At 40.9% G+C, this 27,733-nt stretch overlaps 1 protein-coding gene across 4 annotated transcripts in view; it reads right to left on the bottom strand.

Moving 5' to 3' along the window:
• ABCC8 (ATP binding cassette subfamily C member 8) overlaps positions 1-27,733 on the bottom strand; it is a 135,993-nt gene that overhangs the window by 36,872 nt on the left and 71,388 nt on the right. For 3 of the 4 annotated variants that reach the window (XM_084631930.1, XM_084631931.1, XM_084631932.1), the window contains exons 15-22: positions 27,224-27,299; positions 27,030-27,135; positions 18,710-18,745; positions 15,773-15,808; positions 12,362-12,460; positions 9,364-9,448; positions 7,599-7,679; positions 3,461-3,598 (exon numbers count right to left, since the gene is read on the bottom strand). In XM_084631930.1, coding sequence (XP_084488056.1) covers positions 3,461-3,598; positions 7,599-7,679; positions 9,364-9,448; positions 12,362-12,460; positions 15,773-15,808; positions 18,710-18,745; positions 27,030-27,135; positions 27,224-27,299 — 657 coding nt within the window. The remainder of the gene's footprint in view (positions 1-3,460; positions 3,599-7,598; positions 7,680-9,363; positions 9,449-12,361; positions 12,461-15,772; positions 15,809-18,709; positions 18,746-27,029; positions 27,136-27,223; positions 27,300-27,733) is intronic. The other variant, XM_084631933.1, reaches the window with a different exon arrangement.

The following is a 27,733-nucleotide window of genomic DNA, read 5'->3' as shown; positions in this document are numbered from 1 at the left end:
CACAGTGAGTTTAAGGCAACAGATTCTCAGAATGTCTCTGTTTTATCACAAATGCATATTTCCCTTAAAAAAATCCTTTGCTTGGTGTGATAATTTTTAGAATTAAAGAGGGTGGCATGAGCTAGTGGACTGAGAACAAGTTTGGGCACAGAAATTACATAACATGGCATTTGACTAACATTTGAATTACAAAAGTGCCCGCATCCCGCTTTGAGTATTGGGACCCCACCGTACCAGGTGCTATGCAAACATATGTGAAGAGATGGTCCCCAGCACAAGGAGCGTAGCTGGTCCTAGACTGTATAAAGAGAGAGAGAGCGAGCGAGCCAGGAACTCCTGTATTTTAATTCCCTGCTACTGACTTGCTACATGACATTGGGCAAGACAATTAACCCCACTGTTAAAGTGAGTTAATGATACCTCCTCTGTTGTGTGTCATGAGAATAGGGCATGAGTCAAATGCTGCTCTTACTTATGCAGTGAAGTCAGTGGCATTGTAGTAGCATAAAAGAACAGAATTAGGCATGCTGGGTCTGATTCTCCACTGCCTTACACCTGGTATACACATCACCCCTTGTGCAAAGGGGGTGCAAAACACTATTATTCTGAACTGGTAATATTTTATACCCCTTTTTCATAGATGTAAAGAACCATACAAAGTGCTAGGCAGTGGATAATCAAGTCTGTTCATTGGATTTTATCATTTTTTATTTATATCACTTTAGTTTGAGGTACGGTGGTGCCGGGACAGATTTTTGCCTCTGCATTGAAATAAGTTACTGTTTCTGAGAATTAATCCGTTTCTTAAAAAAACCCCCTGTTTATCCTTCAACTCTTATTCCCTTTAAAAACACACCTCAGCATTCTATGCCTCATATTAATGACACAGATTGCTTTTAATTCTTTGTTCCTAGCTTACCACTCCCTGGAGGATGACGGAAGATACAGGGAGCTTAGAACTCTCTCTAAACACAGTTTATTAACAAGATAACAATTTTCAAATGAGAGCTGTTACCACTGAAAAATGAAAGCACAGACTTCTATCTACATGCTGTGCCCAGCACCTTGGCCCTTCATGCAGGAAATTACATGTAAATATTCTGGTTCCACAGCCTGTTTGCCATCATGAGCCTTTGGGAAATGCTGTGGGGTTCTGGTTATTAAAGTTTTCCAAACAGTAAATGTTAGGTGGAAGAAACACACCTTTCTGCAGGAAATTATTATAGTCACATAGTCACACTGAAGAATGGGAGGCCCTCTGAACTCCTATTGATTTCAAGTCAATGGGCCTCCTGATCTCACTTGTATCAGTTTGAAAATAACAGAACTCCAGTCACTTCAGCGGAGTTACTTCTGATGAACACTGAGGAAAGCTGGAGGAAATGAAGCTCAGTGACTTGGACTGATAACTTCAGCTGAAGGCAATGGGAGCTGAGGGTGTTCAGCACCTCTCAGGCATAGGGCTAGTCAAAAAATTTCAGTCAAAACTGTTTTTCAGTGGAAAATTTGGCTTAAAAAAACAACACTTTTTCAAAATGTGTCTGTTTTCTATGGAAAAGTTCAATTTTTCATTGAAAAACGAATGCCTGAAAACTGAAAAATTTTGAACCACCTATACTTCATCTTCCATGATGCATCACTGCCATGATGCGTCACTTCCCCTCACCACACGCTGGACTCTGGTGCATCACAGGAGATGTAGTCTGACAGGGAGTCCAGTCTACAGAGACTAGGAGCACAAGGCATCCAAACTACAACTCCCAGGAGGCACCACAGCAACATTTGTGAATTGAAATATTATAGTCTTTGACCAAAATATTTCAGATTTGGGTTTTTCACTGAAAACTTGACTTCCACGGAAAAAACCTGAGTTTTTGTTTTGTTTTGTTTGTGCCAAAAATTTCCACAGGAAAAAAAGCCCTATTTTTTGATGACCTCTACTCAGGAAACACCTTCTAAAACAGGGACTTAAATTCTCTCAAAGGTTTTGCAGGAAAATTTAGGAGTGTCATTTGACATATATAGTTCACATTAAAAGTCTGAGATATTTCTAAATGAATAACAATAGCAACAACTAGTACAAGTCCTGTTGCCCTGCCTTAGACAAACTCCCACTGGCTTTAATGAGAATTTTGCCTGAGAAAGGACTGCATGATCTAGCTTAATAATAGATAATGATGACTAATTATAATTTGCATTTTAAAAGCCCCTTTGCACCCTGCATGCATTTGCCTATACAGTATTACAGTAACAAAAATATAAAAAAGAATTTCTTATTATTTTTAATAACTATTCTCATAACATTTCAAATTAGGACAACAGACATGTTTGACAAATGAAAAGGAGGGAGAGGTTATTAATATGAGGCCAACAGTTGTACTTATTTAAAACATCATCTTTGGAAAAAATGCGTATAGGTGTTTAAAAATGGGAAGGGACGGACTAAGACAGATGTCTAGAGGGAGGGAATTCCATATCTTAGGAATCACCACAGCAAAGGCTTGCTCAGGCCAGAGAATAACTGTGCTGCTGCATTACATATGTTTTGCAAGTGACTGAAGCCCTGCTAAGAGAATTAATTACAATAATCAATCTCGTGGTCAGGAAGACATGTGTTGCTGTTGCAAGATGACACAGTGAAGAAGTGTACAATCTGATCAAAAAACAAAACAACAAAACAAAACTTTCCACTCCATCTGACTCACGAAATCTTTGGTGTTTGTGGCTGTGAGAGTCATTACATAAAAATGCTACTTCTATTTTGTCTATCAGCTACAAGATATAAAATAGGTTTCAGAGTAACAGCCGTGTTAGTCTGTATTCGCAAAAAGAAAAGGAGTACTTGTGGCACCTTAGAGATTAACCAATTTATTTGAGCATAAGCTTTCGTGAGCTACAACAGACAACTACCTAAATAATGGAATTATTTTGAAAGGGAAAGTGCCCATCTCAATATGTTATTTACTACACATAAATTAGGCATGCTGTCCATTTTCCCCGCCTTGTGTCTTCCTTTGACTCAGTCTCCTTATAATCGTTTTCTTCTGTGGTAATAAAGCAACTGCATAGTAATGTCAAAAATATAAACAGATGTATCATTCCAATAGGTGCAGTTGTTTAAAGGACATCATGTAGACCAGATTTTCAAAAGGGACTTGTGATTTTGGGTATCTGTTTTTCGGTGCTCAACTTGAGATGCCTTAAAAGGGACCCAATTTCCAGAATTGCCCACCTCTGAAAATCAGGCCCCTTTAAGGTGTTTCAAGTTGAGAATGAAAAAATTAAAGGCACCCAAAATCACTAGTCAATTTTGAAAATGTTAATAATGTACATTCTCCCTATGCAGTCCTTTGTTGATACCGAAATGCAAAAATATTATTTTCAATAATGTTTATTTTATAGCAATAGAAGTTAACAAGTCACTTTTCGATTTCATCATTAAAAATGACAGCTTTCTTACCCAGTCAGCATGTGGCAGGTACTGTAGTTTGTGAGTGACCAGGATAATGGTCCTCTTGTCTTCCCTTAGCATTTTAAGGATCCCTTCCTGCATAAGATGGTCACTTAAGTGGATATCCAGTGCAGAAAACGGATCATCCTAGCCACGGGAAAAGAGATTAAGTACATGCCCTATTGCTGCAGCCAAGTCTTTACAGGATTTAATGGAAGTGATATATTTTAACACTAGTGCTGTCTTCAGTCAAGTCAGTTAGATCAACACAGACAACCAGAGGGAGGAGAAGATTAACAGTAAATCAGTATTTTGCAGTGGCAGGGGATTCTCAGATGGATGGCAACAAAGCATGAATTATCTTTTTGCAATGACTAAGCTGAAAGATGGTAATTTTAGCTAGACTTGTGCTGTGGTTTACTGAGCCTTAGGGTAACTGACAGTTTATTTACCTGCACATTTCAAATATTGATATACTGGTGTAACTAAGGGCTTGTCTACATGGCGCCGCAGTACTGACAAGCCCCTATTTAGGCTGAACATAGTGAAGTCAACAGTAGCCTAAAACTATGGTGTACATGACTTGAAGTCCTCCAGAGAAAAAGAGTATAAGCACATCTTGGTGCTTTTCTTAGTGACATACTTGCTCCCTTGTGAGTGATCTATTCCCACCTCTGAGAAAAATTTCCCTATTAAACCACTGAGACAGAAAGATTGATCAGTTGTATGATCTTGATTAGCTAATTGCTTTTAAGGGCTAAAATTAGATTAATCCTGTCCTATTGACTCACTGATTTGTATTTAATTTACTGAGGAAAGATCTAACATTTATTGAGGATTTATTCATTTGATCCCATTTATATTCAGAGTTACAAACACAACATGTGGATGGTAGTACTGATATTACTGGTAGGATTTACATTGTTTTCCCACTGGATATTGTTTATTAAAGGAATTATACTGATTCTTTTTATGGGGAATTTTGCTCTCTGAGCATTGAGTTAAGTCTGCTCTCTCCCACTGAAATCAATAGGAGTTTTGCAATCAAATTCAATGGGGGCAATTAGGTCAAAGTTGGATGCTTTTGAAAATTTGATGTCCTTACTCTCCCCCCCCCCGGAATTTTGGAATAATGTCATATTGTAATTACATTTAATATATTTATTGTTGTATTGGTACATTTACAAAAAATCAATAAAAATAATTTAAAACATCTAGAAGCAATGATGATGTAGAGATGATGATTTTTGAGGGTGCAAAATATCAGAATATAATAAAATGAAGGAAATTCAAAGGTGCCAGGTATTGTTGCACATATTGTCACAACCTCAGGGGTTCCCCTGAGGAAGGCAAATTAGCACTGCATGTTGCAAATGCTGTTGCAAGCATTGCAAAGCATTTTGGGGAGGGTCAAAGGTGTAAGTGGGGAGTGAAAAATTCTTTTGCAGGTTGCAAAAGGCAAAAGGAGGGGGAAAAATAAAAAAGCAAAAAGCAAAAAATGGGTTAACAACACTGCAGCTAGCAAGCTCTGTCCAACGATAAAACGCTGGCCCCAGTCCAAGGTCATGGCGCTAAACAAAAAGTTTATCTCTCACCCAGCCACAGCCAGCCATAAAAAAACCAGGGCTGAAAAGATAAAAAACACAGGCAAGACGAGATGAGGTCGGGGGGGGGGGGAGGGAGCAGAGCTTCGTGTCCCTGAAGCTGTTGTGTTTTGGGAAAGTGAAGAAGACCACAGAAAGCCGGTTTGGACTGGCACAAAAAGCACCAGGAACAGAGGTCGCGGAATAAACCCCGCCCCCCCCCAAAAACCCAGAAATTAAAACCCTCCCGAAAGCTGGAGTAATTCAAAGATCACAGCGGACCCTGGACGACCCGTGCACGGGACAAAATCTCCCGTCCACCCCTCCCCCTCTTCTTACGTTACACCGAGGCTTGACCAGCCTTGGGTAGTGCGGGTGTAAGTATAAAAGCGGGTTAGGGCTTGGGGATTTTAGCGAAATATTTTTACTACAGGGCTTTGGAGCAACAGGAAAGGACAAGCACACCCACTTTTGGGGAGTTTACTTGGTACAACCTTTGGTATTTAATAGGTTTTTTTTTTTTTTTTAGCCCACTGGCTTGAGGTTTGGGGTAGCCGGAAAGATTTTATGTTTCATATGAGGAGTGGGTGAACTTTTTATATTTTTGCTTTTAGAGCTTGTTGGTGTGCGTTTTTAACAACAATTTTTTTAATTAAAAGGTTTGGCTTTACTAAGCCAGAAACATATTGCATTTATTTGTATTAATAAGTATTGAATAGTGATTTTTTTTTGCTTTAGCAAGTATATTAAAACCTTAGTGTTTTATGATATTACCCAAAACATTTTGTATTTTAAGGTGAACAAAGCAAGTATTTGCATTTTAGTACATTTTATAGCTATAGCAGTATGTTTTTTTTATTGTTATTTGTTTTAGTATTAGGCTGTTTTGTAGCTGGGACAGAGAGCTTATTTTTAATTACCTTTAGGTTTATAGCATTTATAATTTTTGCTTTAAAACTAATTTTTTTTAATATGGTGTTTGCTACCTGAGGTGGTTTTTTTTTTACAAAACAAAAAACTCCTGTCCACCCCACCCCCTCTTCTTCTTACACTACACCCAGGCTTGGCCAGCCTTGGGTAGTGTGGGTGTCCGTATAAAAGTGGGTTAGGGCTTGGGGCACTAACGCTTTCTTCCTTCCTCTAAGTAATGTGGGAACCGCCCTCCCTCCAGCACTCTAAAGTTTTAAAATTTAAACACTTGGAGTGTTACATCATCTCCTCCCTTATCAATCCTGTGGCCTCGGCCTAATCACCTAATGCTTCAGGTAGATTGGTAACAAAAATCTGTCACAATATGTTACAGTAACCTCTCACCCTGACAAAGTGTATATTCTCAAATCTTTCCATGGAGCTTTAGTCACCCAGTTCCAAGTGAAGTCCATGGGAACCATACATCTAAAACACTGAGCAGGGTTAAAAAAAATGTATATGAAGTTGTCAGGTGAAATGCTGAACTCCCTTGAGGATTCCCTTGAATCCCGTGAGGATTTGGATCAAAACCGATCTTCCTTAACTATAGTTTTTGTGCATGCCTGCTACATATGCAATGTTGTACTCTTCGTGATAGACAAAGGCAACTTTTGGCCAAGTATTGGCCATGCTCCACTGCAGCGCTTGGCCGGATAATGCAGCGATATAGCACTTGTGCTATATTCACTGCCCGGGAAGAGCTACTCATGTTGTGAAAGGGTTTTCACTCACTGGGGCAGTCACATAATTGCTATGAGGCCTGCTCATAAAGACAGGCCTATGAATCTGCCTCCCAGGCTCTTAGGGACGTTTTGTGTGTGTGTGTGTGGCGGGGGGGAGGGGATTACTTGATTCTTCCTCATACTAATCCAAGGACCTAATTCCACTCCCCTCTCCCCATAGTACCTCCATTGGGGCAAAATATGCAGAGAACTGTTCAAGATGGCCAGAGAGCTTGTTTCCACAAAGAAAAGAGATGCTTTAGGCACAGGGCAATATTAATTTTATGGATGAGAATTTAGGAATTTTTACAAATACTGCAGTCAATATTTGAAATGTACTAGCTCAAATAAAATCTCAAAGTACCAAAAATAAATGCACTGGTCAAAGCAGCATTTCAAGTAGAAACTGAGGAGGGCGTGTTTTTTGCAGCAGGGAGTGGTGTGGACCTTGTGACATGGGTGATGGCATGGGTCAGCCACCCAAGCTCAAACCCAGTGGTCAGAGGGACTTGGACTCAGGCAGCTATCCCATGCTGCCATCCATGCCACCACATCCACAATGCTATTCTTAGTGCACTAACTTGAGCCTGTCTGCTTGGAGGCATGTTCCCAGCCCCAGAGTAAAGTGAATGATCAGATCCATGATTTCTATTTACATTTATTTATCCCAAGATCTATTTTTGGTGTTTATGGGTCGGTCCGTCCCCTGGGTATCCCAGCTATCACAAATGTAAAATAAAGTAGTGCACATTTCAGCTGCGACTACCCCTTTTGGTTCAGTGGAGCAGAATTTCATGTGCTGCCCATTAAACATTCTGAATGAGTGTACTTGCTGCTGCAGTTTACAGCTCAGACACAATGGCATCTACGCACCAGGAACACAACGTTTGTCTGCTGGTAAAGTGCTCTTGCCACACTGATGCGCTGGCGCTGCCCTCCAGAAAGATTAATACCCTGAAAGTAAACAGATAAAAAAAATAATCAATTGATCACAAAATCTCTAATCCAGCTCTAAAACCAGAATACTCAATTTTTGCTTTGTTAGAAGTTTCTGTGGAGAAGGCACCATGGAATGAAAGAACCCAGGCATATCCTTTTGAAAAAGTAGCCCAACTGTTCATTTGGGAAAGCAGCAGACTAATTGCCTTGATATCTGGAACGCTCTACCATGAATTCTGGGCCATATATACACAACCATAAAATTGTTAAAGCTTCCATTGCTATTGAGCAAATGCAATGCAGATTACACTGATTTGCTGAGATGTTCCAGATTTCCTCTTACAAGTAAGAGGAAACTTTTAGATGACCTCAGTTGTATGCTACCCGCAGCGGGAACTGACTTTTAATGTTCTTTGTCCTCGCTCAAACTGTACTTCAACATCAGCGGAGAACTTTTAGTGCATTTGACCAAGATTTTTAAATTCTTATGTCCATATTCAGTTCCATGGGAAAAGCTTGACACTTTTGAAAAAGCAGACCATTTGTTCAGGTGCTAAAATAAGGTCTCAACCGTTTAACTTTAGCCCTTAGACTCATTTTTCAGTGAGAAGGTCATGATGCGTTGGTGGTACCACTGAAGAGATCTGGGTTTGTGGATGATCTTTGGACTCTCTGTCCTTAAACTAACATTTTCAGCTTCTGGTAGGGTGGAAAGGAAGGGCAGAGTTTGCCCATAACACATTTATTTTTCTTTTAAAGGTAGCAATTTTTAAAACTACGTTTTAACTGGCACTCCCCCAATCATTTATTCAGAAACATTAGTCTGAGAACATTCTTGAGGCATGTGAAGGTTTGTGTAATGCTGTGATGCTATATTATTTATCTAATGTATCATAATTATACTAGGTAACTGAATTACAAGAGGTAATTTTTAAATCACAATATCCGACTATGTTGAGATGAAGCATAATCTGGTGGCTATGAGAGATCTAGGTTCTATTCCCAGCCCTGACCCAGATTTAGTGTGTGTAGCTGTAGGTGTGTTGGGCCCAGGATGTATGAGAGACAATGTAAGTGAGGTAATATCTTTGATTGGACCAACTTCTGTTGGTGAAAGAGACAAGTTTTTGAGCCACACACAGCTCTTCTTCAGATATATACCCAAAGAAGAGCTTTGTGGCTCAAAAACTTGTCTCACTCACCAACAGAAGTTGGTCCAATAAAAGATATTACCTCACCCATGCTGTCTTACAGATTTACTGTGTAGCTTGGAGCAAATTACTTAATCTCTGTGCCTTGGTTTCTTCAGCTGCAATGTATTAGCATTTTCCTACTTCACCAGGGTATAGCAAGGCTTAATTCATTAATGTTTGTTAATTACACGATACCTTCAGATGGAAGGTGCTCTAAAACTGTAAAGTTTCATTTTTATTATATGCCTGTAGACACCAAACTACAAAGAGTGACACTTGGGCACTGATATTTCAGATAGTGACTGTGGGACTAATAAAACATTCTGGTAGCAGAACATTTAAACCAGCACATTTCACACAAACAGCAATGTTCCCATATTTACTAAGCGATGAGCTTTCAGACTAATGATCCAAAAGTATATTTAACTCAAAGATTTATTTGGCAACTAGAGTACTGAAACGATTTAAAATCAAAACAAAAACAAATCCTGTAGATGGTTACTGACCCTCTCTCCAATCTGAGTTTGGTCTCCATGAGGAAGAATGTCAATATCAGGCTGAAGGGAGCAAGCATCAATTACTGCTTTGTACCTGTGGAAACAGAAAAGATAATGCAAAATCCACACAGATATTGCTAGAGAAACACACTTTCTACCTTCATAGGAGCAAAGATTAACCAGCTGTAAAAAGTCACACAGTGGAAAAGACTCGTTTGTTAGACACTAATTGTTCTAATGGAATCCCTTTCAATCATAGTCAAGTAAATACCATTTTGGCTAGCAAAGCACCTTAGGCCAGCTCCCCAGACCAATTAAAAATATTTAAAGGCTAAAAATAGGCAGAACAGGCACTGGTTCTTTTATGATGCATTGTTACCCTTTAAGGTTTACTTGTTCGCAGCATCAGGACCTTAGTTTCCTCTGTTTGTGTGGCCTTCACAGAAACAAGAGAGAAACAGTAAAAACATATACAATGTGATTGTATAGCCAACAAAATTGGGAGAGGGACTCAGGAGTGGAGATGGATGGGAAACGGTTTTCCTGTCCTGCAAATGTTTTTTTCCCTTGTTCATCATTGGAACAAAATGGAGATCTTCAAAAATTTTCCACCAAAAAAACCCAGAATAAATAATAAAAAACCAATGAACAACAGAGAGAGTAAGAGACACCCCCAAAATAGCCAATACTTCGGGCACTTGGCTGGGATATAGGAGACCCAGGTTCAAGACCCTGCTCTGCTGATGCCGAGATTCTGTTCTGGAGTTTCTCTCATTCTCATTCTCTCATCTCAGAAATTCCACTCTGACCCAAGAAACGCTCTTCACACCTAGTCCTTTCCTGCAAAAAGTTTCAATTTTGAAAAACCGACATTTTCTGACAAAAAAAGTTTCACTGGAAAATTCTCAGCCAGCTCTACTCAGGAGCAGGTGAGGCACCCGATACTAATTTTAACTCACTGTAAGAGACTTTTTAGGTTTCAAGTTAACAGGGAACTTGTAAAGATCTTATTCAATCAAGTGGGGTTGTTCTATCAATATTTCTAATTAAGCTTGTTCAACTGTTTTATTGGATGGAACCCAAGCAGCCAAATTAGAGAGTGCAGGTCACTGGTGGCAAAAATGAAGGGACACATGACAACATTCCTAGATTCAGAAGCCACCAGGGCCAGATTTGTCACTGACTTTTATTCCATGCAATTCCACTGGAGTCAGTGATTGCACAGGGTATAAATCTAAGCAGAATTTGGACCATAATGATACTATTTAATCTCCTGGGCAATACAAAACAGTCATTTGGAAACAAAAATGTTGCAACAGAGCACTTAGCAAGACCCCTTTAAATAAAAAAAAAAAACCTACTCAAACAATTTTTATTTTTCAAATAGCATTTTTTTTTTTGCTATTCCCTCTTTCCTTTCCAAAGTCAATAATAGTAGAGATTCAATGCCAAATGCTATTTCAGAATGTAAAAAAACAGAGTTCAAAGATTAGGTGATCCACTCAGGTTAAGCACAAACATAGCATTTATCTTCAATAACATTTCAAATTTTTAAATTTTAAAAAAGCTTTAAGATCAGCTTACAAGAGAGTTTACTCAAAAGTGCCACTCTGGTCTATTAAATCCTGTGCATCACACATAGATGTTCTTTGGAAGGAACAAAAGCGCCTAAAATGATTTTTTTGGTGGATCTCCATGTGTGATGAAGCCAGCTGAACATTTACCGTACATACACTTTCACAACAAATTGATCAAAATACATCAAATATTTGGCTGAAGGAGCAGTTTGTAAATTTATGCCTACGAAACATATGGTCAGTTGTTCACCTAACAGATGGCCCCAGACCTGGAGCTGAAGTGTTTGTTTAATGTTTTCCTTTCAAAAAACACAGAATGGGTTGTCTAGTAATTACTTTTGCTGGCACACCAAACAGCATTATTTAAAGTGCAGTTACATTTGTAGTAAAAAAACAGGATTCCAACATACAACCTAAAAAGATTGTAACACTGATATTATTCCCAACAGTACTGAGCAGAAGCTGCAAATGCCACAAATATGGGAGGCTGGCTCTGGAAGTGTAAGACATGGGTAAATACAATGTCATGTATCTGGGAAATTATAAGGAGTTTCACAGTTTTCTTGTGAAGAGGTAGTTCAATATTGAATAATAAATGTCAGTAATGGTATGTGTATCTCTGGGTTAACTGAAATAATGTTATCATTGGACATTTATTGTGGTACTCTGACGTAAACACTGGATTCTTTTGCAATGAAATGAGTAACTTTAGTACCAGAGTCTCAGCCTTACATGAGCATAACTCTGTTTTCTTAGAAAAATGAACCGAATTCTCCTCTCCTCTATACAAATGCAACTCCCATGAAAGCCAAAGGGCTCAATTAAGCGCTTAGAGCCAAACCCCTGCTAGAGGGAGTAGGAGAGGAGGGGCATCATCTGAGCAGCTGTGACTGAAGGTATCAGGACCGATTTTGAGTTCGCTTATGCCAATATAAATCAGGAGTATCTTCACTGAAGTCAATGGAATTAAACCAGGACAAGTTGGATCAGCATAAGGCCCATTGTGTCTGTCTCATATAGGAGCAGATAAAATATACCCAATTCTTCTTCCATTACACTAGTGTAAAATCAGAGTGATTAAGAACAGAATTTGGTCCACAGCCACTGAGCCCGCTGAGTGGATGGCTATCCTCTCTCTTAGGAAAATATGTCCACTGGGGGGACATGGACCACTATCTAAATAGCTAGAATTTCCCTCTTGGATTCAACAAGAGTATTATGTCTGCTGTCGGTACAGAACTGCTGGAGAGAAAGAGATCCCTGGGTCACCTGACCATGCCGTACATCATACCAAGACACCATTATTGGCAAACCAAGTAACCAAGGAGGAGAATATGACTGGTTAGCCATAAACAGCCAATGCAGTTGTCTCTGTGAAAGGCAATTAATCTTTCCCTTCCTTTTATTGGCAAGGTGCTGAAACATGTTACCTTTGTTTGTTGAAGGGGCTTTCAAAAGTGATATTCTCTTCCACAGTAGCATTGAGCAACCATGGTTTCTGTGAGGCATATGCCACTGATCCTCTTTTCCTGGAAAAACAGGAATTCCCACCTCATCAGTACAATTAAAAAACAAAACAAAACAAAAAACAAACACAACACGCAGAAACTGGTAATGAGTCTTCACTAATGCAACCTTTCTATTTCCTTTCATTAGGGCAAATGAGTTTTCCACGTATCACATCTCTCACCAAAGAAATGTTATACAATTAGAATCCGTCTTGCACATTGCCATTGTTTTCCTAACAAAGGTTTTGAATAGGAAAACACATTTGTTCCCTAATTTATTTTCCTCTTTGACATGACTTTAAGAGAAAGCTAACACACTCCATATTCTGCTTGAGTAATGAGGGTATTGTGAGGCAAGCCAGCAAATGCAAGGAAGTCTGCTTACAGCATTGTTCCGAGAGCCTAACAGAAAGAGTATAGCAGCTGACCAGACAGGTATCACAGAGGAATACATATTACATCACAAAAGGGATATTCTGAAAATGCATATTTAAGGAGTTCAAACAAACAATAAAATAAACACACTGTTTCCCCAATATAATAATAGTTCTTTGGATTTCTCAGGTAAAATATTTTTGAGTCAGGCTGCCCCATAACATAGAAAAAGTAGTACGAGAGGGCTAATAGTGAAGAAGACTCTGATAGATTCCCCTTGTGAAGTTGTCCCCATTTTGCCCCACCAAATGGGATGTTTGCCCTCACTGTGCAACAAGTAGGTAGGGGTCAGCCTCAAGAATCTGCAGGTCTCAGAGGGTACATCCAGGGTATCATCACAGAAGGCTTGTTCTTCCACTCCACCCCCGCCCCATTTTTAAGAGGCATGGTTGCTAAGGCATGGTTGCTATCTTTCACCAGCAATAAACCATGGTGCCTCCTCCATTACAGGGTGGGAGGTTACCTCAGTGCGGAGTTGGCCTGACTGTACTGACTTTAATACAAGTTGAGGACTCTCAGCACCTTGTAGGATCAAGACCTTAATTCCCACATATGTAGCGCAGACAGTTCTTGGATAAATATAGGATACTGACCCGTGGTGGCCTTCCTCATTCAAGAAGTCAGTTTCAATGAGACTGCTCATCAAAGTAAGATCAGCAAGATTTGGCCTGATGTGTTTTATTTAAATTAAATAGTTTCTTTTCCCTTTTAAAATGTTGTCTGCCTTCCCCAGATCACCATCTTTGTCTGCTGGAGCAACCATTTCATCATTCCTCTTCTAGCTGGACATTAATGCAATTCAAATCATGTGCTGACAGCCAAGTGCACTAGGCACCTTTCTTATCAGAAACTGAGGTCTTCTGCCCTGATCTTCTCTCAAGTATTCACCAGACTTGCCTAGACATATTTATGAGACACAAGTTTCTTTGATGAGCTGAGAAGACACAGTGTTATGCTACCCAAAAGGCTTTATTAGCACATTCTAGACATCATTTCGGAGCACAAAAAGTATGTGCTCAGTTGGTATTTTAATTATGTTTGATGAATATTCCTGGCTCACAGCTGAAATGGAACATCCAAAACCCTTTACTCCTAGGTCTAACTCCTCACAGTCATTCAGTCCTAACTCAAAAAGAAACCATTAGTTAAATTAGTGTGAAGTTTATGTATAAATAATTTTTAGAAGAAATCAGTGCATATGTTATAGGATTAATATGTATTCAGCAATTCACTTTAAAGTCCAGAGTGTCTTCCATTCACTTGCTATGGCTTAAAATTGTACGTGTTCTGAAGATTGCTGAAAGGTTACTGCAAATTAGTTTTTTCTGAATAGTTAATTGCTAGTGTGATTGTGATGTTTCAGGGGGGAAAGTCTTCTAGGAAATGTGTTTTGTCTTTCAAAACATTGCTATGGAGACTAGCACACTGTGGGTGAAATTCACCCATGTGCAGTGAACCAGCACAGGCAAATTGCTTGAGTCCCACTTAGCCCATATTTTGAGCCCTTTAGTGGGAGTTAAGTGGCCCATAGGACTTGAGTTGGCTCTCTGCACAGGGGTGAATTTCACCCTCTTTAAATCCAATTCTTCTTAACTGGAAGCTGAGATCAGGTTGACACACAGGGGTAAATCCTATATTTATTACATGGGCAAAATTCTCGTGAACTCTTACCTGCATGAGAAATTTATGCCCAAGCCCATAGTGTCTCTCATAAGGAATCCAACTGCTCATTCAAACCTCTCATTCAAATCAAAAGAATAATCATCTGAATCCAAACACAGGATCATAATATGAGAACACAAAATATTGTTAGTTGAGCCTGAGCACTTATATCTCTGAAAGTCAGGCCTGAACAACCAAACATTTCAGTGAAAGAGTACATGCAAACACAGATAATTTAACAGAGAAAGACACACTGTGACAAACCTACTTTCTGTAGGTTGCAAGTAAATAACTGCAACCACTGGATAAACATCTCTCTTTTTCCAAGAAGTATAATTTTTCATGACAAAACGTGATGGACTGTTCACATTAGCTTAACCAGTGCAAGGAGGCTGATAGTCAAATTCAGCCTTAGAGTCAGTGGGCACAAGTCCATTAATTTCACTGGAGTGTACCCAGTAGACTCAGAGTCAATTCCATATTGATGTATCATATAGGAAAATGGGTAAATAATTCAAACTTTTGACCTAAGTCCATATTCAGTCCTGATTTTCAGAAATCAATTCAAGTCAACGTACATAATTAGCATCTCTGAAAATAAGGCCATTTATTCAGTTGTTTATATATGGATGCAGATGCTTAAATTTTGGCCACCACATTTGACCAAACAAAAAACAACACACTTAAAAATGTTGTGGAGTTAGAATTGGTCAAAAGGTGAGATACAGTATGTTGCAAACCCTTTATTGTGCTTCTTGAGCCCTGGGTCAAAATTTAGGTTGAGTGTTTCTCAAGTTTTTGCAAAACTCATGAATGTCTACTACTGATACAACAAAAACATTACAAGTCAGCACTGAAGTTCCCTGGCATTTCTGAGGGAGGAACATACTCTGTGTTGGTCTTTATACCAGTCTGTGCCACTCTTTCATTTTTACAAAAAATAAAATGAGTCCCTGCTTTTTTTTCCCCTCCAGTCTGGCTCAGGTCCCAGGGTAGTAGAATGCTGCTGCATTACCACCTACGAATATGCAGAAACATCCATTTATGTCATTGTCTAATTTATACCAGAAAAGTCTACACACTTAATTGCTTTTCTGTTTGTTTTCATCTGTTCTAAAGCTTTCAGCAGCTGCACAGAAAGTAAAATAATTCAATCTGATTTCCCAGGAGGCTCAATAGTTGCTACTCATTAATAGGAGACTGATTTCTTTCCAATTAGGTTTTAAAATATTGTACCTGACTTCCATGTCAACAGCGGTTTCCTTCTCTGGGCTGCAGAAACCAAAACATCAGTTATTTTTTAAAATCTGTAGACGGCTCACCAGACACGTTAAAAATATTCTAATACAAAAAATGTGAAACTAAGTAAGTAAAAAGTTACGTCACTTCTTTATGGTTAACATTCCAAATATAGTATCACAATTATAGCTATATATAGAAACAAAGCTCCTTAATAAGTACAATGATTTTCTTTATGATATGGAAATACAGCAGAGAAATTGGTAACTCAGGCCCCCACCTGAGAAAAGCTGTATACCCTTAATGGGAATTGAGGAAATGCTAATTACACAACACTGTTATATACATTGCCTTATTTGTTATTAATCTCTTTATAAAAATGTTAAAATCTTGTAGGTTTCTCTAATTCTGATCAGTTTTTATGTTCTGTTTCAAATCACCTTATTTTTTATTTAATGCAGATACTGTAAAGCATTCTTGTACAGAAGCAACTATCAGACAACTGAGTGCCTCTCCTCCACATTCTTGCAGCCTTTATGTACACAAAACTCCCATTTATCCAAAGGATATTGCTAAAGTATTGCAGAATATGTATACTGTTGCACATTTAGCATATTTCTCAATTCAGACACAAAAAACATGTATTCAAAGTCTGGATTATTTAAACATTTTTAAAAACAGAAAGCTGATGGAGATGATAGCTGTATACTTGGAGCCCAATCCTGCAAGATCAGGACATTTATAAGCAGACAAATATCAAGTTATAGAAATGAGGACAAAAGAAACATTACAATATTCAGGTTTCTGAGTAGCAGCCATGTTAGTCTGTATTCACAAGAAGAAGAGGAGTACTTGTGGCACCTTAGAGACTAACAAACTTATTTGAGTATAAGTGAGCTGAATGCATCCGATGAAGTGAGCTGTAGCTCACGAAAGCTTACTACAATATTAATTGTTATGAAAACAGTAAAAAAACAAAAACAAACAAACAAAACCCCACAACCGCCTCCCCCCTGCCCAGTACCTTTTGACCAAAAAAGAGTAAAAGGGGGCTTAATTGCAAGGTACTGCAGCTGTTTTTCAGTATATCATATAATCCTGGAATCACATAATACACAGTCAACTTCTGCTCTCGTTCTCCCATGCAGTCACACTGGTTTTAGAGGGGTTGCACAGATGTGAATTAGGGCAGAATTTTGCCTATAGTGCAAACACACTGCATAAGGATTTCACAAACTGTTTAAAAATTCAAAACACAAACACAAAGGAAGATTAGAACCTTTAACAAACCATGTTCCGTGGGAATAGTAACAAATAAGTGCAGTTTTATGCTAAAAAGCCTTCTGAAATACAAGGAGTTCTATCTATATGTAGCTATCAATATACACACACACACACACACACACTACTAATGCACGACAAGATGTTACAAATTTATAACAAAATTCCTACATCTGAATGAAACATGAAGGTTATTCCTCTTGTTGTTAGTAAGGTTAAGGATACTCAAATGACTTCTAATAATTTGACAATTTAGTGCTAAGAATGAGCAGATATAGCTATTACAGCAAATGGTGCGCACTAAATTACTGTTTTTTAAATAAAAATTAATCTTTTCTACAGTTTGTCAGCAGCCTTTCTATTAAATTATTTACATTGTCCTGGCCGCATTTTGAATATAACTGATGACACAAATAATGAAATAACTACATTTTGCACAGTGTATTAATCCAGTGTAATGCAAACTAATAACGAATCAGCAAGCCATATGACTTCTGTCTCTTTATAAGCAGTCAATTGATAACCCTTCTTCACAAAGAAATATTAGTTGGTTTGACAATTCGGAACAGGTAAGGAGAACAGAAAACTTGAAATCTGGCTCAGAATTAGACATAAGGAACCGCTTTATAGTAGTGGCAGATAAAGAGGCTGTAAAGGAACATTGGAGAGTAAGAGGGAAATGTACTGAAGGTCAGGAATAAGATCTTGTCAAAGGGATCTATCAGATGCATACTTAGGTGGGAAATAAGCACAGTCAAAGGTACTCAATCTGATGGGTTGGGGGACAAACTTGAGAAACAAGCAAATCAGTAGTGGAGGAGCATGAGGATCCAAAAGTAACAGCAGTAGAGTAGTTAATGCTTCAGAGAGCCAGGAAGACATTCTGGTCAGCAGGGGATATACACTATAGGGAGAGTCAGAAAAAAGGACATAGGGTGAAATCCTGGCTCCACTGAAATCAATGACAAAGGTCTCATTGATTTTAAGGGGCCAGGATTTCACCCCTGATTTTTTAGAACTGTCATCTGTACAACATTCCAGACATTTGCATGCCAGGCTAAGATGCCAAGCATGGCAATGTCTGTTCCAGAATGAGATTTGAGAAGTATTCCAGAAATCTAAGCTGAACTCAGCTCTCAAATTAGCTATAAGGCAAACATGATTTCCATGTCAGGATGCCAGGCCAAGACATGGACTAATCTGGACTCCCCAGATATTTTTTAATTTCCCACATGCCCGAAGACCTGGGGCTGTGAAAATAAAAGCCTCATGACAGGATGAAGGAAATGAAGACAAGGGTAAAGGTGAAAGATTGCATTAACAAATGAGACTTTTAAAGTGATAGTGCTGGAAAGTGCTGATTAGTGCTGAAAATGTGGAATTAGGGAATAACCTGATTGAGGAATTTACAGTGGGATTCATGAAAGCACTTAAGTGATTTAGGAGCCTAAGCCATTTAGGTGCTGTGGAAAATTTTATCCTAAGTGCTTTAAGAGCACAAGCCCCACTGACTTTAAAAAAAACACTTCACCTTAAGTTTTTTCTTTTTAATAGTATTGAATAGTTTGACAAGCTGAATTCCCCTGTGGTTCCTTCCACTGTGATTAATTCAGTAGAAAGTAGAAAGACCAACAATCACATATAATACCATACCTGACATCTTCCCCTGTCTCGCTGTCAGGAATACTGCTGTATCACAAATAAAAAGCAGACAAAGATTGTTTACTTAAGTAAATATGAGCAATCTGCCCCAGAAAGAGTAACAATTAAATTCCACTTTGCGTATAGACTGCAAACACTGTTTATCACAGGCTGCTGCTGTTTGAAGACGGCAGCATCTGTTCCTTCTACAGAAATTGCACTTTGTTTTAGCAGTCATAAAAAAAAAGTGAATTTGTGACCAGCAGTGTTTTCCTCATAGTCAGCTCATTCAGCTCTGAACAACATTTGAGGCTTCTATAAGTGCCTAGGGGCATGTCTTCCCAGCCGGGGTCAGCACTGTTCTTAGGAGGTGTGTATATGTATGTAGGTGTGTGAGAGGGACGGAGGATTATTGCCTAGACTATTTTCAAATGTATCAAGCTGTCTAAAAACCAAGGTGTTTTGATACAGTAATCTATTACATATATAAATGTGCCATCCCTTTTCTGAGTCATGCTAATTTCAGGTCCAGTGAGAAGAATGGAAATCAGTGTGTGGTCCAATGGGGAAAACCAAATGAAATTAGGAAGGAGCACAATTTTTGTGCTTTAACGGGAGCCACCTAATTACCCTATTTCTGCTAACAAATGCAAGTTTGTGCAGGCACATGGGAAAAAACTACACCTGCTGTTTAAAAAGCTAGGTTATGGTCCCTTTGAAAAGTTAGTCCATAATAAGCCATCATGGTACCTAAATTCAATTGCCTACAAAATTCCCGACTGCAAAATTCTCAACATGTTGTATTTTTTCTATGCATTATTGTACTAAAAAATTCTCTCCCACACACAATTAACGTACATTTTACTCACATAAGCCACTACATAATCAAAAGTAAACCCCACCACACCTTCCTGTCCAAAAGCCCATGAATCTCAATGCATAGCAAGTTTATTCATAGTATATTAAGTTTATTCAACAGCAATATATTGTTTATTGAAACACTGAAAGGGCTGATATATTGAAAATCTTCTCCATCCCTTGCATGCCCTGCACAAGGACCAGGGACAGTCTCAGTCCCTGTAGCACACATTGCCCCCAAATGGGGTCAGGGAGAGATAGAGACTTGGCCTCACTCCCCTATGTCAGCCTGTGGAGTGGGTTAGGAGCAGGATTATGCAGTCTGCATGGTCCTTCTCTGCACTGGGTAGTGCAGGAAGGGACTGTATCTCTCTCAGTGTGATGGGTAGTACAGATCCGTTCAGCCTCAGATGGGTCACTCATGGCCTGTATCATGCATTCTACTGAGTTCTCCCCTCAGGCAGTTTGTGCCACTCTACTCAAGGCAGTGCCTGAGTGGCACCATCATCCTCTGAACAAGAAACACGTGCTGCAGCAATACACTGTGATGAGCCTGTATCTGACTTACTGCATTACCTGAATCCTGATCCTAGAAAGTGGTGGGTTTTGTACAAGTAATGCTCAATCAGGTCCTTGCTCTGTGTTTCTGTAATGTATTGAGCACATGTTCTCTAAAAATAATCTGGTCAATATACAGTGGCAGTCAAAAAAGCGACCAGAACATTAGGAACCTTTAGGAAAGACAGAAAATATCATAATGCCCGCTGTATAAGTGGATAGTACGCCCACACCTTGAATACTGCATGCAATTCTGGTTGCCCCATCTCCAAAAAAAGATATATTAGAATTGGAAAAGGTGTAGAGAAGGGCAACAAAATTATTACGGGTGTGGAACAGCTTCCATATGAAGAGAGATTAAAAAGACCAGGACTGTTCAGTTTAGGAAACAGACAAATAAGGGGTGATAAGATACAGGTCTATAAAATCATGAATGGTGTGGAGAAAGTGATAAGAAAATATAATTTATCCCCTTCACATAACACAAGAACTAGGAGTCACCCAATGAAATTAATAAGCAGCAGATTTGCTTTAAGCATAAGGACGTACTTCTTCACACAACGTACAGACACCCAGTGCAACTGATTGCCAGGGAATGTGTGAAAGCAAAAAGTTAACTGGGTTAAAAAAAACCACCAGATACATTCATGGAGGATAGGCCCATTAATGGCTATTAACCAAGACGGTCAGGAATGCAACCCCATGCTCTGGGTGTTCCTAAACTTCTGACTGTCAGAAGCTGGGACTGGATCACTCGATAATTGCCCTGTTCCATTCATTCCCTCTCAAGCATCTGGCACTGGCCACTGTCAGAAGACAGGCTATTGGGCTAGATGGACCATTGATCTGACCCTGTATGGTCATTCTTATGTTCTTAGGATAACATTCCCACAAATTCAGTCTTCTTTTTGCTTTCCTCCGTGTCCTCCGTCTTCTTCCCCTTGCTTTACCTCCTTATCCCCACTATTCTGCATACTTATGGCACCTTAATTAGAGGGCATTTGATTTCGATTCCGATAGGGCCATATTCCAGCATTACAGCTGTGACCACTGCATCTAGGGCCAAATATTAAGCTATTTAGGCATCTGAAGATGCAGATAGATGCTTAGTGGGAGTTTCAAAAGTGAGTAGGCACTTAACTCCCATTGATTTCAATGGGAATCATACATTTTCTCTTTAATATATATGAAGGATAGACCTTCCAATTTCATTAGAGCAATGTCCTTGTGGGAAAGAATGTGGAGCGATGGAATTAAGAGCTATTTTGTAATGTGAAGCCAAGAATTGCCCTGTACTGTAACAAAGCCCATACTAACCTGCATGGCACATATCACTGCCTGAGCTAGTACAGCAAATGATGCTGATTTTTTGACGAGATTACCCTCTTTGAACCTGAGGCCTTGCCTACACTGGCAAGTTTCTGCAGAGTAAAGCAGCTTTCTGCACTGTAACTCTCGAGGTGCACACGCTGCCAAGCCACTTAGTGCACAGAAACTGCGCCGTTACAGCGCTGTAAGAAAAACGCCCTGACGAGAGGCGTACAGCTGTCTGCGCTGGGGGTAGTGCGCCGCAGTGCCAGTGGAGACACCCTGGTCAACTACAGCGCTGTGATTGGCCTCCGGGAGGTGTCCCACAATGCCTGTTCTCGCCTCTCTGGTCATCGGTTTGAACTCTGCTGCCCTGCCCTCAGGTGACCAACCATCATCCCCACCATGTAAATTCCTTTGAAATTTTGAAAGTCCCCTTCCTGTTTGCTCGGTGATGCATGCAGTGGTCTCAGCACATCTTTCCAGGTGGCCATGCCTGCTCCACACCCCATGGACCTCATCAGCATTTGGGGAGAGGAGGCTGTCCAGTCCCAGCTGCGCTCCAGCCGTAGGAATTAGGATACCTATGGACAGATTTCACGATGCATGACAGAAAGGGGCCATGATCAGGACACACTGCAGTGCAGGGTCAAAGTGAAAGCTGTGGAACGCCTACCACAGGAGACAAACCACGCGGGAGACAAATCACCACTCGGGTGCTGTGCCCATGAGCTGCCAGTACTACAAAGAACTGGACGTGATACTTGATGATGACCCCACCTCCACTGTGAAGGCCACTGTGGATACTTCGGTGGCTCGCGTGCCAGTCCAGAGTGGAGCGAGCCAGGAGGAGGAAATCTTGGATGAGGATGTGGAGGGGAGGGGGACCCAGAGGCAGAGGATGACTTGGAGGTCAGAGCTGCATGCAGCCAGGAGCTCTTCTCTACCCTGGAGGAGGCTAGCCAGTCACAGCTGTCGGAGCTTGGCAAAGTGCAAACAGGAGAGGAGGCCCCTGGTAAGTGGCTTTGATTTTGGGAACCACTGAAGTGAGTTGTTGGGGGCAGGAGGGTTGCAGAAAGCAGGCTTGTGTTTGTTTGATCCACGTACCACCACATGCCTAGTCTGAGTGGTGGAACAGGCTGTTGATTGACTCCCTCACTTCACGGAGATCTCCAGGAAACTCTCGTGGAGATACTGGGCAATCCACTGCTGCAGGTTCTTTGGCAGAGCTGCTTTGTTTCTTGCCCCACTAATGGTAACTTTCCTGCTCCACTGTGCCATCACTGGGGCGGGGACCATTGCTGCACACAGATGAACCACATAAGGACCAAGGCAGAAGCTGCAGTCTTGAAGAAGACCCTCCCTTGATTCCCTGCTCACCCTCAGCAGCAAGATATCTTCCATAATGAACACAGTCTGTGGAAAATGTGGGGACAGGAATGATCATCAGGCATCCCCTACAGTGTTGGATCTCCCTAAGAGCCATGTGCCCAGTGTACAGTAGGGTCCAGGAACACTGATTTACCCTGCCCCTGCAGCTACTCACCATTTTAGGGGGCTTGTAGTTCATGTGTGCTTGCCTTGGGTCAGCCAGTTAGTGACAGGTATATGAATAGTGGCTGTGTTTTAAATCACTGAATCAGTGGTTTGTGTGTTGCAAACAATACTGCTTCTGTAAAATGTTGCATTTTGGCTTGACGGAGATGACCTTGAGAGCCCAGCCTCCCTCTTTGCTATAGCCAGCTGAACGGGACAGCAAGAAGAGGGACCGAAAGGTGAACGCAGCATGCCAGAATGAAGCTATGGAGTGGCTCTTACACGTTATGGAGTGCCAAGCTGACACGCTCCAGGAGATACGAGCGCTGCGAACCGAGCAGCTCCGTGCCCGCCCTCCTCTGCAGCTGCTGTCACAAAACTCTTTCCCATGCGCCAGACACTGCCAACAGACTCTTATCAACCTCCTGGCTCCAGTCTGTACCCATTGCATTCCACCCCTCCCCTGTCACAATCCAGCACTGTGGACTTCACTAACCACTGCACTCAACACCCATCCGTCTGCATTTGGCCCTGCTAAAGTACTCCAAAGGAGAAGGTTGGATATGATCCCTAAACATACACAATCTTTAACGGTCTCGGGACCCCACCTCCTCCTGGGACCTTCCGTTCCCTCATATTGATATCCTCAGTGCTGATTTTTTTTTTTTTGGTCTCTCTCCTCCATGTGTTTTCTAATAAAGAATTGTGTTGATTTGAAAACAATCTTCATTCTATTAATTGAAAGCAAACAGAGCCCTGCAAAGCAACAGAATTATCTTAAATTATCTTCAATTATCTTAAACCTTCATAGTGCATCGTCTGCACCAATCACAATCACCTCCTAGCACTACAAGCACTGCACTCCTGAGCATAGCAACAAATACTAGTGGCTTTCAGCTTCAAATTGCTGCCTCAAGGCCTCCCTGATCCTTATGGCCTGGTGCTGCACCCCTCTAATAGCCTGGTCTCTGGCTGTTCATATTCAGCCTCCAGGCACTGAGCCTCAGCGGTCCAGCCCTGAGTGAAGCTTTCACCCGTCCCTTCACAAATATTTTGGAGTGTACAGCATGCGGCTATAAGCATTGGAATATTGTCATCAGCCAGGTCCAGCTTCCCATAGAGGCAGCACAAGTGGGCCTTTAAATGGCCAAAAGCACACTGAAGTCATTCTGCACTGTTGTTGAACCACTCCATGCTGCTGTCAAGGTGCCCCATATATGCCTTCATAAGCCACAGCATTAAGGGTAGGTGGGGTCTCCGAGGATCACAATGGGCATTTTGACTTCCCCTACAATGATCTTCTGGTCCGGAAAGAAAGCCCCTGCTTGCAGCTTCCTGAACAGGCCACTGTTCTGAAAGATGCATGTGTCATGCACCTTTCTGGACCAGCATGTGTTAATGTCCGTGAAATGCCCACGGTGATCCACAAGCACCTGGAGAACCATAAAGAAATACTCCTTCTGACTAATGTACTCGGTAGCTAGGTGGTCTGGTGCCAGAATTGGAATATGCATGCCATCTATCACCCCTCTGCAGTCAGGGAAGCCCATTTGTGCAAAGCCATTCACAACGTCATGCATGTTGCCCAAAGTCTCAGTCTTTTGGAGCAGGATGCGATTAATGGCCCTGCACACTTCCATCAACACAAGTCCAACGGTTGAATTCCCCACTCTGAACTGGTTAGCAACCGATCGATAGCAGTCTGGAGTAGCCAGCTTCCACGGTGCAATCGCCACGCGCTTCTCCAGTGACAGGGCAGCTCTCATTCTCATGTCCTTGTGCCACAGGGCTGGGGAGAGCTCACCACACAGTCTCATGAATGTGGCTTTCCTCATCTGAAAGTTCTGCAGCCACTGCTCATCATCCCAGACCTGCATGACGATGTGATCCCACCCCATCACTCAGTGCTTGTTTCCCGAGCCCACTGTGGTCAACACCTCCATGAATGCCACAAGCATTCTCATGTCGTAGCTACTACGCGTGGTGAGATTAATGTTGCACTCCTCTTGCCTTTGTCATTTAAGGAATAACTCCACTGCCACTCGTGACATGTTAGTCAGAGTGAGTAGTAAGTTACTGGTCAACAGTTCGGGATCCATTCCTGCAGACCGAAGAGGCAAAGCGCGCAGTACACAAACCATTGAAAGATGGTGCCAAATGTGGATGGAAGCACAGGGATTGCTGGGATGTGAAGCAATGCATCATGGGGCATTGGGACAGGACTCAGGATGCCCTGCGACCTCCCTCCACCTTCCCACAACTCTTAGTGGCAAAAGATGAAGAGCTTCTCTGTGGGATAGCTGCCCAGAGTGCACTGCTCTGAATACCGCTTGAAGTGCGCAAGTGTGAACACGCTATTGCGCAGGCAGCTGACAGTGTGAACACACAACAGCAGTTTCCCTTCAGTGCTCTCTGAGCGGTGCTGTAACTGCTGGCGCTGTAACTCTGCCAGTGTAGACATCCCCTTAGAATCTGCCTGGCCAGAAACTAGGGCAGCCTTATCAAATCAGTGCAGCTCCCATCTGGTAGCTGTACTGCAGGTGTGCACAGTTTATATACAACTGAAGCCAACACTCAAACTGGGACCCCTGCAGAATGTTCTACAGACGGTGGTTCTGAAAGATGAGAAAAGAATCTCGCCCTTGGGAAGTCAGTAGGAGCTGTGCTAAGGTTGTTTCAGTTGGAAGCTCCTGTATACACATGTGACAGATAGCAAAGCAAATGTGATAACTGCTGTATTTGAACCTGTCATACTTTGGCACAATGGGATAAAAGAAATTGAAACCAGTCATGACCTTTACACTGTTATTGAGCACATACTTGGTCAACAAGCCAGTACTATTTATAAACAGTCTGATAAGACTCATAATTTCGTCTGCTTTAGTTTAGAATCTGCAGTGAAAACAACATTTTTAATGATATTTTTAAATAAAATATTTACAGTTTTACTGAAATGGAGTTATTTCAGCTAATCAGAGTGAAAGGATGCTGTACAGCTGCTGATGCATAACTTTCTTGTGGTTATACTCTGGTTTCTCTCCCAAGCGGTGTGGCCTAATAGACAGAGCACTGAACTAAAACTCCAGAGACCTGCTTTCTATTCTTGGCTCTGCCAACAGCCTGCTGGGTGACCTTGAGCAATCCACATCACCTATCAGTGCCTCAGTTTCCCAACCTGTAAAATGGGGATAATGATATTGCCCTCCTTTGTAAAGCACTTTGAGCTAGGTATCATCAATTATGAAAAAGAATATCACTCTGATTGGCTGAGGGTGAAGTTACTTCTCTGAAACAGTGCAGTATGTAAAATCCCTGTTCATTGATTGGCTGAGAATCATTATTAGCCAATCAGAGTGTCCTATAACTGCATGGTTGTTCCTTAATTCCCAGTCAGTTGGAAGAAAAAGTATTAATATCTGCTAGATTCCTCTGCAACTTGTCCATAGACTTCATGCAAGCAATTGTACCTTAAAGAGTTTTAGGACACAGTGCCTAGTAAAACTGAAAAAAAAAAAATCTATTCTTGCAATAAGCGCAAGATGAAAAACATTCACACACATTTCTCTGATCATGAGCAGAGATGGTGGGATGTTACTGAAAATCTTATAAAAGCATAGTATACAGTACATTAATTGAAATTTGACTTGATATTTAAAAGACCAGACTGACTATCCCTTATTCAAGTTTTGGGGTGCAGTCGCTTTCTCTCTGCATTGCCCATACAAAAGCCAGACATAATAACAGCCTGCCCTTGTGGGAGCACAGGAACAACTTCTTCTGTGTCCCCTTGAGAATGGCATATGGACAAGACTATGCTCTCCCAGCATGGCCCACAAAGCAGGCCAGGTGCATCTGGGAAGTATCCTGAGCACATTGTGATTTATCCAATACCTAGGATGCGAGACTACGGATGAGACAGGGTGACCTTTAGGACTAACTTCTCCCCTTGGATACATGTCCACAACACGCACGGAATTCACAAGAGCTGTGTACATGGCTCTGAGGGTAGAATCTGGCCCTTTTCTGACCTATTACCATTCAGCACAAACATGAAATCTTTAAATAAAGTTACCTGTTCCAGAATACGTTCCCGGAAGTCTTCTGCATCTCCCCAAGTGTCGCAAGCAAGAGTGAAGACTTACCACAGCCCACCTGTCCTACGATCATTGTTAACTGACCTGGGAGAATGGGAAGCATATTTGAGGTTCTGATTACCAGACATTTGCTGAACATGTGTTATTTTATACATCTGCTGTGGTTTTTTACCTTGAGGGATTCGGATATCAATGTTGGACAATGCTGCAGATCCTTCTGGTGTCCAGGTGAAAAATCCATTTGTGATCTATAGCAATACGTTGAGAAATGAAAAATGGAAAAAAAACCCCACCGTCAGGACACACCTGTTTGTTTTTGGTGTATGAGAGAAACATCTGTTGTCATCCTTACATTGGACATGGGACCAGAGGCTGCCTCTGCTCAAAGAAGAGAAGCTGAAACTTTCAGTGCCTGATTTTCAAAAAAGGCCCTCCTTTTCTGTGTCTGATACTCTGCACCCATGTGACTGCGAGAGCTGGTTGAAAAATGGTGAAAAGCTTTTGTGAAAAGTTTTTGAATTATTGTGTGAAACAATTCTGATGAAATTCTGAAAATTAAAATAATTTAACCCGCTCTTTATGTGCAGGTGTCAGCCTTCATGTAATTCTACTACAAATTCTGCAGCTTACCTTGTGGGTTTGCCACATCTTAAGTGTTAGGAATATATCAGCAAAACATGGG

The sequence above is a fragment of the Lepidochelys olivacea genome (genome assembly GCF_965140295.1).
Source record: "Lepidochelys olivacea isolate rLepOli2 genome assembly, chromosome: 6".
Taxonomy (NCBI): domain Eukaryota; kingdom Metazoa; phylum Chordata; order Testudines; family Cheloniidae; genus Lepidochelys; species Lepidochelys olivacea.
This window is presented reverse-complemented; position numbering and strand designations above follow the sequence as displayed.